This window comes from Oryza brachyantha, chromosome 1, assembly GCF_000231095.2.
Source record: "Oryza brachyantha chromosome 1, ObraRS2, whole genome shotgun sequence".
NCBI lineage: Eukaryota > Viridiplantae > Streptophyta > Magnoliopsida > Poales > Poaceae > Oryza > Oryza brachyantha.
Window position 1 is genome coordinate 17,544,154 of NC_023163.2, and position 15,180 is coordinate 17,559,333.

General features: G+C 44.4%; 1 protein-coding gene and 1 non-coding gene across 3 annotated transcripts; one reads left to right on the forward strand and one right to left on the reverse strand.

Moving 5' to 3' along the window:
- The first annotated feature begins 3,209 nt into the window (after positions 1-3,209).
- On the forward strand, positions 3,210-5,428 carry LOC102703346 (AAA-ATPase At3g50940-like). Its single transcript, XM_006644282.3, has 2 exons — positions 3,210-4,297; positions 4,389-5,428. Exons 1-2 carry the CDS (start codon positions 3,308-3,310, stop codon positions 4,860-4,862), a joined length of 1,464 nt encoding a protein of 487 aa, XP_006644345.1. The 5' UTR covers positions 3,210-3,307; the 3' UTR covers positions 4,863-5,428.
- Positions 5,429-7,270: 1,842 nt separating this feature from the next.
- Positions 7,271-13,488, reverse strand: LOC102703626. Of its 2 annotated transcripts, none has more exons than XR_005811622.1 (7): positions 13,439-13,488; positions 9,201-9,252; positions 8,988-9,102; positions 8,770-8,851; positions 8,640-8,669; positions 8,381-8,420; positions 7,271-7,363 (listed from the first exon to the last, which is right to left on the reverse strand). It is a non-coding gene; the product is annotated as an uncharacterized LOC102703626 (transcript). The 2 variants fall into 2 exon arrangements; XR_005811623.1 differs by having other exon boundaries at positions 8,945-9,102.
- Positions 13,489-15,180: the final 1,692 nt, after the last annotated feature.

The window sequence follows — 15,180 nt, forward strand, 5'->3', positions numbered from 1 at the left end:
GTCATCAGTAGTCGCCGCTAGAGGGCGCCTTTCCAATCCCTCAAACAAATCCCTAAAACAAAAGTTGGACTTCTAATTTGGCCAACGACTTTCTCAGACTCTGTATTCTAATATGTACTCTTGAGATTGGTTATACGAGTATAACTTGTCCGGAAAGTACTTCATGACATAATCATTGCCATCTCAAAGTTGTGGAGGCGATGATGTCCAACAGAAATTTTTAGAATGTCTGGTCCAAGCTTAACGCTGTCGGAGTAGTCTCAAAGCTCCATGAAGAATAGTTTCTATTTTGTTATGTTGGAAGTTTAATGAGTTAGCAAAAGATTTATTAAGAAGAGAAGAGTGTTAAATAGTCCCATATTGGTTGTGGAGGGGCAATGTACCTAGGATATAAGTAGGAGAACCCCTCACCTCAATGGCTAGCTTTTGAGGTAGAAAAGACCCTTTACAATCCTACGAAGAGTACACTAGATCTCATACAAAACAAAAACTCTATAAAAAACCAAGAAGGCAAAACAGAAGAGTGACAGGAAGAAGAGGACTGAATGTATTTTTTTTACTGCTTCCGCGCAACAAAAATATTTTTATCTCTCTTGTTTGTCTCACAAATAATTTATTTTTAAACAATTATTGCATTGAAGTTTGGTAAAGTATGGGAAAAATGCATTGAGATTTAAAAAAATAGAAAATAAATGCATTGATGTTTGAAACAAAATAAAGAACATTTTTACTCACAAGGGTTTGCATAGATATATGTGAGGTATGCATAAGCATCTCTATTTTTTCACTTCTGCTTATGCTTATATCCAAAGTTTAAATTTTCAACCTTAATTTGAAGTTAATTAGGAGGTTTCTTCACCAAAATTTATTTTCTAGCATTACCTTTTAGATCGCCAAGAATATATATATAAAAATTTTATTCACAAATATTTATCGTTTACAAATTCGTTTTTGCACAATCACCCCTTGATCATGCAATAGTCCAAACAAGTGATAAAAACATAAAGAGTCTTCCTTCTCCCACACGACGATCCTATAATCCGACGTCAACAGCTCCCGTCAGCGCCCCCGTACGCACGGTAGGCGTATGGAGCCATGACGACGGCAGACCGTGGAAATGCTAAACGCGCAGGCAGCAAGCAACAGGGTCACCGACTCGCAGAAACCGGCTAGCAGCTAGAGACCAAAACGAAGAAGTCGTCTGGAGGCAGGGGAGGAAATTTCCAGCGAAGAAATTTTTGCGGCACATGCGAATGCGTTGCCGACAGCGCTTATGAAATTGGACACTAGCTAGTGCATTTCTTTTTTGATGCTAAGGGGGTGTTTAGATTGAGAAAATTTTTGAAAGAATTATCACGTCAAATGTTTGACCAGATGTCGGAAGAGGTTTTTGAACACGAATGAAAAAACGAATTTCACGGCTAGGCTGGAAACCGCGAGATGAATCTTTTGAGTCTAATTAATTCGTCATTAGCACATGTTGGTTATTGTAGCACTTATGGCTAATCATGAACTAATTAGCATCAAAAGATTCGTCTCAAGATTTCGTTCATAACTGTGCAATTAGTTTTTTGATTCATCTATATTTAATGTTTTATTTAGGTGTCCAAAAATTCAATGTGATGTTTTTGAAAAAAAAATTGGAACTAAACAAGGCCTTATACTTGACGGAGAGGAGGCCTGGCCGCTAAGCAAAAGTGTGGGAAAACAGACAAGTTGTCCTTTTTCCTCCCCGCTCGCTCCCTCCCAACCGAAGGTGATGCTGGTTGATGAGTGGATGATCAATGATGGATGCACATAATCACCATACTTTGAATCACAGGAGTCTCAAATTTTAGCCGGAAGGGTATGCACAATTTCAGAATTTTCGTTAATCTCAACAAAACAAGTGGAAAAAAAATGCAAACATAACATGTGAATGTGCGACGTACAATAAAAAAACAAACAACATGTTTTCAAATAGAAAATAATTTGTCAATAAAACTTTTATATATGTATTAATAGTGATATAAAAACCAAGATTGAAAAATAAACTACGATAAAAAAATCTTAAAACCAACTCCAAATTTAAGGTTGAAATTTAAATTTTAGCTTATGAGAACAAGCAAAAGTCAAAAAAAAAGGGGCCGAATGAATGCAGAATTTGAATGGTGCAAATATAGTACTATCTCCGTTTCATGATATAAGATGTTTGACTTTTTTTTGTAACGTTTGATCATTCGTCTTATTCAAAAATTTAGTACAAATATAAGAAAAATAATAAGTCGTGTTTAAAGTTCTTTTGATAATAAAGTAAGTCACAAGCAAAATAAATAGATATTTCTATTTTTTTTGAATAAGATAAATAATCAAATATTGAAAAAAAATCAAACATATTACATTATGAAACGAAGGGAGTTCGTGTTGTTTCAAAATAGTGTACTTCGCCACTACAATCCACACTTGATCCATCCTAAGCACAGCACGCGGGTCAACATCAACTAGGTCTAAAGGCGACAATATAAACAACACACAGCGAAGTGGGGCGTCCAGCGAGGTTTGTTTTTCAGTTAGCTGCCCTCCTTTTGAGCTTTCAATACCCCAACTGGGCAGGCTAGGGGCCATTTCCGGTGTTTGTTTTGTACCGCCACCTCAGGAATCAAAAACCTCACGGAGGAGGCAGCCATGCGACGCCATTTTCTTAGGGGCTGGGTTAAACTTTTTAGCCCCATGTCATATTGGATGTTTGGATGCTAATTTAAAATATTAAATATAGACCAATCAAAAAACTAATTTCATAAATGAGAGCTAATCCATATTTTGAGCCTAATTAATTCATAATTAGCAAATGTTTACTGTAGCATCACATAGGCTAATCATGGATTAATTAGGCTAATTAGATTCGTCTCGCAAATTAGTCTAAGATTATGCATGAGTTTTATTTATATACTACGTTTACTATTTATAATAAGTATCCAAACATCCAATATGACTAGGGGCTAAAGTTTAGCACCTAAAAATAAACACCCCCTTGGTACTGGACACGGCCTCCTTTTTGGACAACGCACTAATCTGCCCAACCCCCCAATATTATTTTTATTACTAAGCCTGACTGACTGACTAATCAGTCATCAAGGGACACACAACCACTTTGACGCGAACCAACTGGCGTGGTCTATAAAACCGGCAGCCAGCTAAACGGCCCAGTCATTCAACACCGACCAGCATTACCGGCGGCAGCAGCAGCACGGCCACTTAAAACTCTCCACCCAACACTTCGCCGGGAAGGAATTAAGGCGACGTACCAGGGACAGGGAGGAGGCCAGCCATGGCGTCGTACGACAAGGCCATCGAGTCGTACAAGAGGGCCGTCACGACGGCGGCGTCGCTGGCGGCGTCGGCGATGCTGGTGCGCGGCGTCGTGAACGAGCTGGTGCCGTACGAGGTGCGGGACCTGCTCTTCTCCGGCGTCGGGTACCTGCGGTCGCGCATGTCGTCGCAGCACACGGTGGTCATCGAGGAGACGGAGGGGTGGACCAGCAACCAGCTGTACGACGCCGTCAGGACGTATCTGGCCACGAGGATCAACACCGACATGCCGCGCCTCCGGGTCAGCCGCGTCGACGAGGCCAAGAGCATGATGTTCAGCATGGAGGAAGGCGAGGAGATGTCCGACGCCCACGAGGGCTCCGAGTTCCGATGGCGCCTCGTCTGCCGCGACAACGCCGGCGCCGGCGCCGGCAACGGCAACGGCCGCGGCGGCAACGGCAACTACCGGCTCGAGGTCCGGTCCTTCGAGATGAGCTTCCACAAGAAGCACAAGGACAAGGCCCTCAACTCTTACCTCCCCCACATCCTGGCCACTGCAAAGAAGATCAAGGATCAGGACAGGACGCTCAAGATCTACATGAACGAGGGTGAGTCGTGGTTCGCCATCGACCTCCACCACCCCTCCACCTTCAGCACGCTCGCCATGGATCACAAGCTGAAGCAGTCGGTCATGGACGACCTCGAGAGGTTTATCAAGCGGAAGGAGTACTACAAGAAGATTGGCAAGGCATGGAAACGGGGTTACCTTCTGTACGGCCCACCTGGGACTGGCAAGTCCAGCTTGATCGCAGCCATGGCCAATTACCTCAAGTTCGATGTATATGATCTTGAGCTGACTGAGGTCAACTGGAACTCAACCCTTCGACGATTGCTCATCGGGATGACGAACAGATCAATCCTAGTCATAGAAGACATTGACTGCACTGTAGAGCTACAACAACGGGAGGAAGGTCAAGAGAGTTCCAAATCCAATCCTTCGGAGGACAAGGTTATCACTTGGAACTATTAGCCACTTACATTTATTGGTTTCTTGGCTTTCTTACCAATTATTCTGTGTATCTGTGTAACATGTTGAACAGGTAACACTGTCTGGGCTACTCAACTTCGTCGACGGGCTTTGGTCAACGAGTGGGGAGGAGAGAATAATCGTCTTCACGACAAACTACAAAGAGAGGCTTGATCCTGCGCTTCTGCGTCCTGGAAGGATGGACATGCATGTCCATATGGGTTACTGCTGCCCAGAGTCATTTAGAATTCTGGCCTCTAACTACCACTCCATTGATAGCCATGCCACATACCCAGAGATAGAAGAGTTGATCAAGGAGGTCCAGGTGACACCAGCAGAGGTAGCTGAGGTGCTCATGAGAAATGACGACACTGATTTTGCACTTGAAGGCCTTATTCAGTTCCTCAAGAGTAAGAAAGATGTTGGCAAGGGGGCCAAAGCTGAAAATGTGGAGCAGGTGGTGAAGGCGGAAGAAACAGAGAAAGGGATGATGAAGAAAATTGATGTCCCAGAAAATCAAGAACCGAAAGATGCAAGCAAAGTATGATGCTTAAACAGTGTGCATAGCATATAATTAGTGCACAAAATTCTGCCAGATGTATTTTTTGACTACTAGCAGAAGATCATTTTTGGAATAATAATGGACTCTAGGGAGGTGAGCTTGTGATACCGTTTCTATTATCACAAAATACATAGTGAGGTTTCATATGCAGCAGTTTCAAAGTACAAATATTATTTAATCTAAGCAGGCTACAATGTGCAAATGATCACTGTTGCAAAAACTACAAAAACTATGAATTTTAGAAGACAATTTGGATAGCAAAATGCCTTCCCATAACAGATCAAGCTTCAGTATCGGTGTTCACCCCATTGTCTTCTCGTAGATCATACTCAACAACTAGACCAAGATTATCAACAAATTTGTGGTACACTTGGCACCCTCCACACTGCACATCCAGTGTAATATCAGAACACAAATTTACAGTACATGCCTGGACAGAATGGGCATATCCATGTTTTTTTTTTCATATTTAAGAAAAGCAAGCACTTGAGCATTGTATAAATAAAATTTTAACTAAGTGAATCACCACAAATAAGTAAATAGACAAAACAACTTACCTGGAGAAATACTGTTCCTCTTTCATAGGCAACTCTATTTATCAAACGCTTGGTCCTTTCTCCACAAGCATTGCATGTAAATTGAACAAGTAAACTTCTCCTTGGAAGATTCAGATCAAAAGTGCCTTCCTGTAACTTCAAACAAAATGATGCCATTAGCGCCATCCCAACGTAGTGATTAGTAAGAATGCCCGAATTCCAACTATCTGAAGAAAGATGCTTGCATGACATTGAAATGGTAAATCGCACAAAAATATTATTGAAGACTAAACCTGAGTTATTTAGTTTCAGATTTTGAAAACCTATTAATCAATCAACGAGAAGCATGTTTTCATGCAATGAAGCGTCGCAGTCTATGACTATACAGGATATTTCAGGAAAAAAAGATCAAGTTATTGTTTTCCGTATTTTCATGCCACTAAGCTCCAGAAGCATCAAAGACATATGCAACATATTGTTTTTGAAGGTCATCTGCACAAGCCAGTCTCTAAAATGCCCTAAAACACAAGTTTAAAGTAAACTTACCCTTTTGACTGTTAGCATATATCTGTGAACGAAAAAACATGATTGTGCATTCAACAAGTAAAATAAAAATGCTGACACAACACAGTGTATTCGAAGCTCAAAGTTAAAAATTAGTTTCATAGTCTACATAGGACCAGGTTGAACATCGTCCATAATTCAAGCAGTGTATTTGCAGTGGAATGTGACGATGTCTCTTCACTCTTGTATGTCAATATACATGCAGGATGTTATTTCCGCTTATAATGTTTATCTATTTGCATATTCGACATCCTAACAACCTGCTATAATTTAAGCAGACATTCATATTGCTGCTGTTTGGGTAATGAAGTCCATTGTCAGAGTTTGTATTACAACTGCTACCAGTCTACCACAACTAACTACTATAATTCGCATCAATAATTCTGAAGTGGTGATAGAAACTTGCAGAGTGCTCGCCCTCCAAGCCATCACGGTGGTGTTTGTTGCTGTCATGCCTGCTAGGTTGTTGCATGGGCTGCCTCCGACACCAGGTCTAAGCCACCAAATCTTTCAATGAATGATTCAATTCTTTCAGCAGTAAGATTCATGAACATTCCACCAGCTCGCTCTTCAGAATCACCTACCACTGTTTTCATGTGTAACCCAAACCTGTCGAGAACTAACAGGCTCTGCTCCTCCAATACTGAACTGTATCAACCTGGAATGAATTCCCAAGAGGCCAAGAGCTCTGTATTTCTCTGTTCTGCTAACTCATCTATGATTCCATTAGGAATTACATCCCATCAGACTCTAACGGAGCAACTTTGTTCTTCCCAACCCCAGACAAGATTCCATTTCCTACTTCTAAGAAGTGTACTCAAGAAGTGTACTCCTAAAATCTAGAAGGTGATGCATCACCGAAGCAAGAGTAAGCCCAACGAATCCATTCCACGGCAACAAAAAGAAGGAATAAAACACACACAAAAAGCAGTTCATCCCTTGCTATTGGAACAGATCAGAAGCAGGGGTGAGAGAAAGTTACCGCTGGCGCAGCCGCCGCGTCCGAATCAGCATCCCCGGAGCACGCAGAGACAGCACGTGTCCTACGGCGACACGAAAACCTCAACCTGCGAGGGGAGAGAGCACACAAGCTCAGAAAAACACCGAGCCCGAACACGAGAGGGAAGCAGACAGCAATGGGCAGCGACGTGCACCCGGGAGCCAGCGCCCCGCGCTTGCTGGAGGAGAAGGAAGCGAGCGGGACACGGGAAGGGGGCTTGCGGCGGCAGGAGATGCTGGCCCCGAACGGGAGCGCCGCCGAGCAGCCGTACGCTGCAGCCGCCGTCGCCATCGCCGCCGGCTATCTTCTCGCTCTTCCGTTTGCTCGCTATCTTCTCGCTCTTCCGTTTACTCGTGCTCCGCTCGGGTGATAAGATGGCTGGAAATCTGTGGAAAAGAAGCCCAAAACTTAAGATTTTGCGCTCTGCAATTTGGCCCATGTGAATATAAACCCACAAGTCCCTCAAATTTCCTCCTTTTCTTTTGGACTAGTAATGTGTACGTGCTAATGCTACGGTGTCAACTATATCAATCGTTAAATTTATTATTATTTTAATCATTTCAATGGTTAATTCTTGAATTTTGAATTGATCAAATTTCTTTCGCATGCATCTGATTGACTACCATCATTTGAATAATTGAAATCATAAGAATTAGTGTATAAATATTTATATTGTGATATAAAATTTAAATCCGAAGAACGCTTATATCTTACAAAAGAGAGTATGATATTGATATTATACAGCTCATTAATGGTAATTTGCCTGTACCACAAGTTATTATACAGCTCAGTAATGGTAATTTGCAAGCTCATTGAAAGATTTGACATATAATATTAAAGAAGATTTGGCAGATGAATTAAGAGCCCAAGAATTAAAAGCCTACAAACTTTCCTTAAAAAAATAGGAAGTTGGTACCATACAATGAATTATAATCCATCCCAAGGTTATAATGCCATCCTATTAATGCCACAACTGGGTAGGGATATCAATTGTGTATCTAGCCAGTAACATATGGAAGTTATAATATTAATATATGGAAACTGAAATCAATCACACGGCATTATCTCAGTACACATAATAGCCCACAACTGGATATGTCAATCCTGTGGTCAAATTGAAAAAACAACAATCACGTAGTCATCTTATCTGTAAGAAAAGAAATTAATAACGTGGTTCAGTTTACCTCCTAAGAGTGAAAAAGGTACATTAAAATTGATATGGCCCCATAATGCTTAAGATTAATGAAATTTTAGTTCCAGAGATAGCATATAAATACATGTGTGCTATCCAATGGTTATAGTGAGTATCCTTGTGTTTTATAATGAAACAGCAGGCCTATTAAGGTGCAAAATAGGGCATAAATTTCAACCCTGAACAAGGTATTCTTGAGTTTTAACCTCACCTAGGATTATCCCCTATTGGCTAACCAAGCACGCTCCAACCTGCATACAACAGACTGATAATAGATTAAAATCATTAATAATATGGGTAAATAACCAAACATGTAGGAGCTACTTCATGAGTTAATTTCCTAAAACATTGTGAATAAAGCCTTGTCTATTATGGAATTAGAACCTACAAACTTTCCTAAAAAATAGGAAGTTCAACTTGGTTCACTAATGGCCGATGAATTAGAAACAAACATATGTTAGGGACTGCACCTTGGATATATTTAGCTGCGCGTGTATACCCTGCAATACATACAAGGACCACCAGTTAGCAATCATGAAAGATTTATATGACCACAAAAACATAGAGTACATCCAAATATCTGAAGGAAGACTTTCTTACATTCATGCTCTCTATTCTGCACATCTCATTCTCAAGGAAATAAAGTTGTGCAGCAGAAATTCAGTGAATACAGTTGATCGGACTGCACAGAAATATAAGAAACATAAATAACACATACATTAATGTGTTCTGAATATTTTATCAATCTAATGACCTATAGTACTGGTGGACAGACCCTAATCAAGTAAAATTATGCAGGGTGGGGCTCAAAGCATCACCAATTATCTAGGCCTCCTTATTAGCTTTCCACAGCCTAATTGGGAGTCAGCTCTTGACCTCCCACTGTCTTCCTTGATTCTAAATATGTTGGAGAACACTTTGGATCTTCTATAGCTTTACTCATAGAAAATTTATCAGTATAAACTCATCAAACAATACTTATCCTTCAGTGCAATATCATTAAAAAAAGGTTAATCGTTGTTGTTTCGTACTTCGGGATTTCATTATTCACTGCATGCTGAACCGGATCACTCAGCACCTACTCTGTTAATAAACACAGAGAAACAAAAAAAAAATCAATGCAATGAAAAAACATTGGTTCTTTAGAAGTCAGATCTCTCCTCTTAAATTGCAAAGATTTTTCTTTTGAAGTATGAGACAAATGACAATAATGAGTAGAATATGACACAATAGCTGCCTAATGTTTACTTGAGAACAGCTTGTTTTGCTGCTCCACCGAGTCTGAACATGCAAATTGTCACTACAAAAACTACCAAATTAACCTCAGACTTAGATCAGATAAACCAGAGATTAGATAAACCAAAGATCAAACAAACCACAGAACTTAAGTTCAAACGGCAAAAGCATTCACAATTCCTACAAAGGTGGTCAAATTAGACAAAACATATATAGCAATGGCAAAAATTATGTAACTGAGAGGTGGTCTGATCAAGCGACACAATATCAAACTCTTCAAACTGCCTAGTGAGCATGAAGCAAAACCTGTGCGGCCATGAAAGCAAAAGGCACCATATATTCTAATTAGAATTCTAATTGTTAACCAAATCCGTGGTATTAGAGTTCTAATTAAAGTTCTAATTAAATTCATCAAGAATTTATCCAAATTCAAACAAAAATTAAATTTAAGGAAAAAGTACGAATTACCCCCCTGAAGTATCGCGGTCAGCCGAATTACCCCCCTAAACCCGAAAACCAGACATCCTTTACTCTAAACTTTCAACACCGGGCAAATTACCCCCCTCGACACAATTCAAAGCGGTTTTGATCAACGTGGCGTACACATGACAATCTAGTCAGCATTTTCTTTTTTTTTAAAACGGTGGGGCCCACCTGTCATAGCCTTCCTCTCTCCCTTTCTTTTGGCTGGAGCACAGGCAGAGGCGAGGGAGGCGGGCGGCGACAGCGCGGCGGCAAATAGCGGAGGCGGCGGCGCGACGCGCGGAAGACGGCGAAGACGGTGGCGACGGTGGGTTTCATCCCCACGCGCTGCCCCCGAGCCGTCCGCACGCCGCCTCCGTGCCGCGCCGTCCCCGTCAGCACACCCCCGCGCGGCGCCGGCCATCCGCACGCCATCCTCGCGCCGCGCCGCCCCCGGGCCATCCGCACACCGCCCCCGTCGGCCTGCCACCCCCGCGCGCGTGCCCGTCCGCACGCCGTCCCCGCGCCCATTAGCCCGCCCCAGCACGGCGTCGTCCCCACGCCTGTCGGCCTGCCCCAGTGCGACGCCGGCCATCTGCCCTCCGTCCCCACGCGGCGCCGCACCCGCGCCGTCCGCACACTGCGCCCGTTGGCCCGCCACCCCCGCGCGATGCCGGCCACCCGCACGCCGCCCCCGTGCACGTCGGCCCGCCACCCCAGCGCGGCCTCACCATCCCGCCCACCGCCCGCACGCCGTCCGCACGCCCTCGCCCTCCCGCTCACTGCCCGCACAGCCTTCGCCCTCGCTAGACTGCCCACCGTGCTCGCCGACCGCCGACGCCTCGTCCTGTTTCTCCGAGAGAGAGGGAGAGAGGGGGAGAGAGGGGGAGGAAGGCTATGACATGTGGGCCTCACCGGTAAAAAAGAAAATGCTGACTAGATCGCCACGTGTACGTCACGTAGGACAAAACCGTTTTGGATTGTGTCGAGGGGGGTAATTTGCCCGGTGTTGAAAGTTTAGAGTAAAGAATGTCTGGTTTTCGGGTTTAGGGGGGTAATTCGGCCGACCACGATACTTCAGGGGGGTAATTCGTACTTTTTCCTAAATTTAACTAAGAAATTTAAAGGAACCTATCTATGCCTTAGATGCAAAAAATGTTGAAAAGAGATCACAGATAGGAGATAAAACAAGTTTAATCTGATCACTAATCTGTATTGAAACATACATGCCGGCTAGCTCCTTTGCTCTTTACAATGCACCCTGCTTTGCAGCGATTCTCAAGTTTAAAATGCCATACTGTTTCAGACTTTTAGTCGCTTTTGTTCTACTTTCTTTGCATCTAGTTGTCTAATGCTGTTTATTTGATTTGGGTGTGCTCAATTTGGGGATGTCACTTTTTATACTACATAAGTTCGGTTTAAACAAGATGGTGAACTTATTTATTTTTAGACCAAAGATTGATCATATTGATCCAGCTTATAAGAAAGCCAAATATGAACATCCAGTAAACAAAAAACAGTAAAACTGGTGCACATACAAGTAGTACAGAATCCTCATTTTTAACTAAACACTACACACTCTACCTACTAACCCTAAATTCTGGGCATGAAGGATTAGAAAATTAGTTAATTAATAAAGAATAGTACTGCTGCTATCTTGTTGATCTTTCGAGGTCAGTTAGCTGGGTACGTCCTAGTAGAGAAAATTGCATGTTTGTAGGGAGCCAGCCCACCAGCACTTATCATTGGAGGACCTACAGAACCCAGGGGTGTGAACAGAAAAGGCATTAAATCAAGGAAAAGAACTGAATGAGCCACTTTTGCGATGTACCAACTGCTGAGGCGGCTGCCAATAACAAAATTAGCCCGATTGTGTTAAGCTTTTAAGATCTTGACTTTCAAATAACAAAATTAGCCTCAAATCATAATCGGTCAAATCGTAACATTACATCGTACAATTGTTTTTGTGGTCATAATGAGTTGATTCTAACTAATTTATACCACCAATGCAATCAAGTAAAGTATAAAATATATACAGATCAAATGTGCAAAGAGATTTTTTTTTTGTTTTATCAAGAGGGCGACATCATCTTTCAGATGGAAGGAAAACATAATATTTCAAAGAGTGAAAACCCACTTACAAAACTATCTTTGATAAGTCCATAATACTAAGGAGGGTATAATCTAGGCTCATCGTTTGCTTATTTTAATCATAAACAAAATGAATTTTAATGATTAAAAATGATTTATGAGTATAAATTTTTATATAAATGTTCTTAGCAATGTAAAAGTAAAGGTTGAAAAATAAACCACGATGAAAAACTGTCAAAAATAACTCGAAATATAAGTTTTATCAAATTTTAGCTTATAAACATAAGCATAAGCGAAAAGATGAGATTGTTACTGTCATCACAACGGTGTTCAATCAAGACTTTTACTGAAACTGAAAGAAGAGTACTGTTAAATAATAAAGAAGGCAAGTAATTGAGCTGTGTGGAAGTTGTCGCTGAAACCTATCCGTAATGCAACAGAGTTTTTCCCCACCATAATTTCCAATTCTTTTAATGTCAGAACAGATAACTTAAGACATGTTGCATCAAGAAGCAGCCTAATAACTCAACAGAAATCTTAACTTATGGTACTCAATATACCCACTGGTTAATCAATAAATCTCACAAGATAAAGCCGGTCCCTCATTTATCTACTCTATAGTAATTATACCTCTACAATAAGTAACATGGCATAATTACAACAGTTACAAACAAATTCTAGCAACATACACGTACTACGTCAGATAAGAAGGCTTATGAATATTTGACGTTGTGTGTATGACAAAAACCAAAATCATCAGATAAATATAAACTTGGAAGAGGGAGATTACCGAGTAAATAGAAACCTTTCAGTAAATAAGATTAAACGGAGACAAATTAAGTCGTTTAAATGCTCTGAATAATTGTTATCAAACAATAGAACCGAGGGAAATTACTTTTCTAAACAAACAGATAAGAGGGCAACAAATTAGACCACCGGAAGGAACTGCTCTGAGTATTTGTTATCAAACAAATAGAATCGAGGGAGATTACTTTTCTAAACAAACAGATAAGAGGGCAACAAAGGATTAAAAGGACTTCATGACAGATTTTGTCGTTGTATTTTACTTTTTACACTTGGGTGATGGAATTTTGCAACTCCTTGGCAAAATTTAACACATTAAAAAATGGAATGCAACAACATCCAAGCATATCGACAAGCCATAACACATAATGTTTCCCTGAAAACTAATCTGAACCAGTCAGCGTAATAGCAAAATGCAGTTCTAATTCGAGCAGCATAATAAGATTTCGTTTTAAAATTGAGGCCAAAGGTTTTGGCGAGAAAGAGATATTTCTGCCTCCAAATGGCTGCAATACCCAAGTTTGAAATATCGAATTCAAAAGAAATATGTTAACAAATTCAATGGCCTGACTGAAGTAATATAGAAGTTAATAGCGAGAGAAATGGGATCACATGCCAGTGTTGTATTGAGTACTGAATCGAAGAGTTGTTCAGTTAACCAGCGTCCGATTCTGACCTGTGGCCGGCGGCGTAGGCGGCTTCTGGCGTGGGCGACGGAGGCGGCGGCCGGCGTGCGCGACGGAGGCGGGGACGGCTGGCGGCGGCCGAGGCGGTGTAGGGCGTGGGCGACGGAAGCGGCGGCCGACGCGGGGACGGCTGGCGGAGGCCAAGACGGCGGCTTCGGCGTGGGCGAAGGAGACGGCCGAGGCGGCGGCGTCCGGCGTGGGCGACCGAGGAGGCGACGGAGGCGGGGACGACTGGCGGGGGCCGAGGCGGCGGCGTAGGCGGCGTCCGGGAGAGGAGGAGGCGGGCGAGGTGGGGGCGGCTGGTTGGCGGCGACCGAGGCGGGGTGGCGTAGGCGGCGTCCGGGAGAGGAGGCAGCCGACGGAGGCGGGGACGACTGGAGGGGGCCGAGGCGGCGTCGGGAGAGGAGGCGGCCGAAGGAGGCGACAGCCGAGGCTGGGATGGCTGGCGACGTAGGCGGCGTAGGCGGTGACGGAGGCGGAGATGGAGATGGAGGAGGTGCGTGCGGGAATAGATGTGGGGATGTTGGGCTGAGAAGATTGCAGGCGGAAGGGAGAAAATTGCTATTTTGGCCGCCAAATCCGAACGGCTTCGTTAAAATGGGCCTCATAACCGTGGCTTCTCTAAAATGACCTTGTACCGGTGGTGACACTACTTTTAAATAGTCATCGACCAAATTATTAGACCGATTTGCCCCTAAATTTTTTCTCCCGTCGTCTTCTCCTCGCTCTCTCTTGCCTCTGCCTCCTCCTCGTCACCGGCCGGCAACCACCTCGCCGGACGGTGAGCTCCCGAGCGACGACGCCCTGTCGCTCGATGGCCACGCTGCTCGCCGCCGACGCCACTCCACCGTTGAGCCACCGTGGGCGTGGCCGCCGACAAGGACAGGCGAAGCCCGGAGTCTGCGTTGTCCCCATCGGCGTCGGGCGGCAGGGCGGCGTTGGGGGCGTCGGGCGCTGGGCGGCGTGGGCGTCGGCGCTCGGCAGCTCGTGAGCGTTGGGCGTTGGGCGGCATCCGGCCGCGCGGGCGTCCGACGGCGTCGGCATCGGGCGACGGGTGGCGTCGTGGGCGTCGGCGCTCGGGAGCTTGTGCGGCGGCGCGAGCGTCCAGCGACGACAGCGTTGGGCGGCGCGACGTCGGCGTTGGGAGGCGGGGCGGCGTCGTGGGTGTCGGCGCTCGGGAGCTCGTGGCCTCGTGGGCGTCAGGCGGCATCCGGCGGCGCGGGCATCTGACGGCGTCGGCGTTAGGCGGCGGGGCGACGTCGTGGGCGTCGGCGCTCGGGAGCTCGTGCGGTGGCGCGGGCGTCCGGTGACGTCGGCGTTGGGCGGCACGATGTCGGCGTTGGGAGGCGGGGCGGCGTCGTGGGTGTCGGCGCTCGGGAGCTCGTGGGCGTCGGGCGGCATCCGGCGGCACGGGCGTCCAGCGACGGGGTGTCGTCGGGGCGTCAGGCAGCTGGGCGGCATGGGCGTCCGGTGAGGAGGTTGCCGGCCGGCAGTGACACTTGCCGCCGGCCATGTCTGACAGCATGAGAGAGAGGCGAGGAGAAGCATGGCCAAAAGAAATTTTCAGGGGCAATTTGGTCATTAATTTGATAGGTGGCCATTTAAAAGTAGTGCCACCGGATACGAGGTCATTTTAAAGAACCCAACGATTCTGAGGCCATTTTAATGAAGTCGTTTGATTTTGTGGCCAAAATAGCAATTCTCTCGGCGGAAGGAGCTGTGTTCGTTTCGG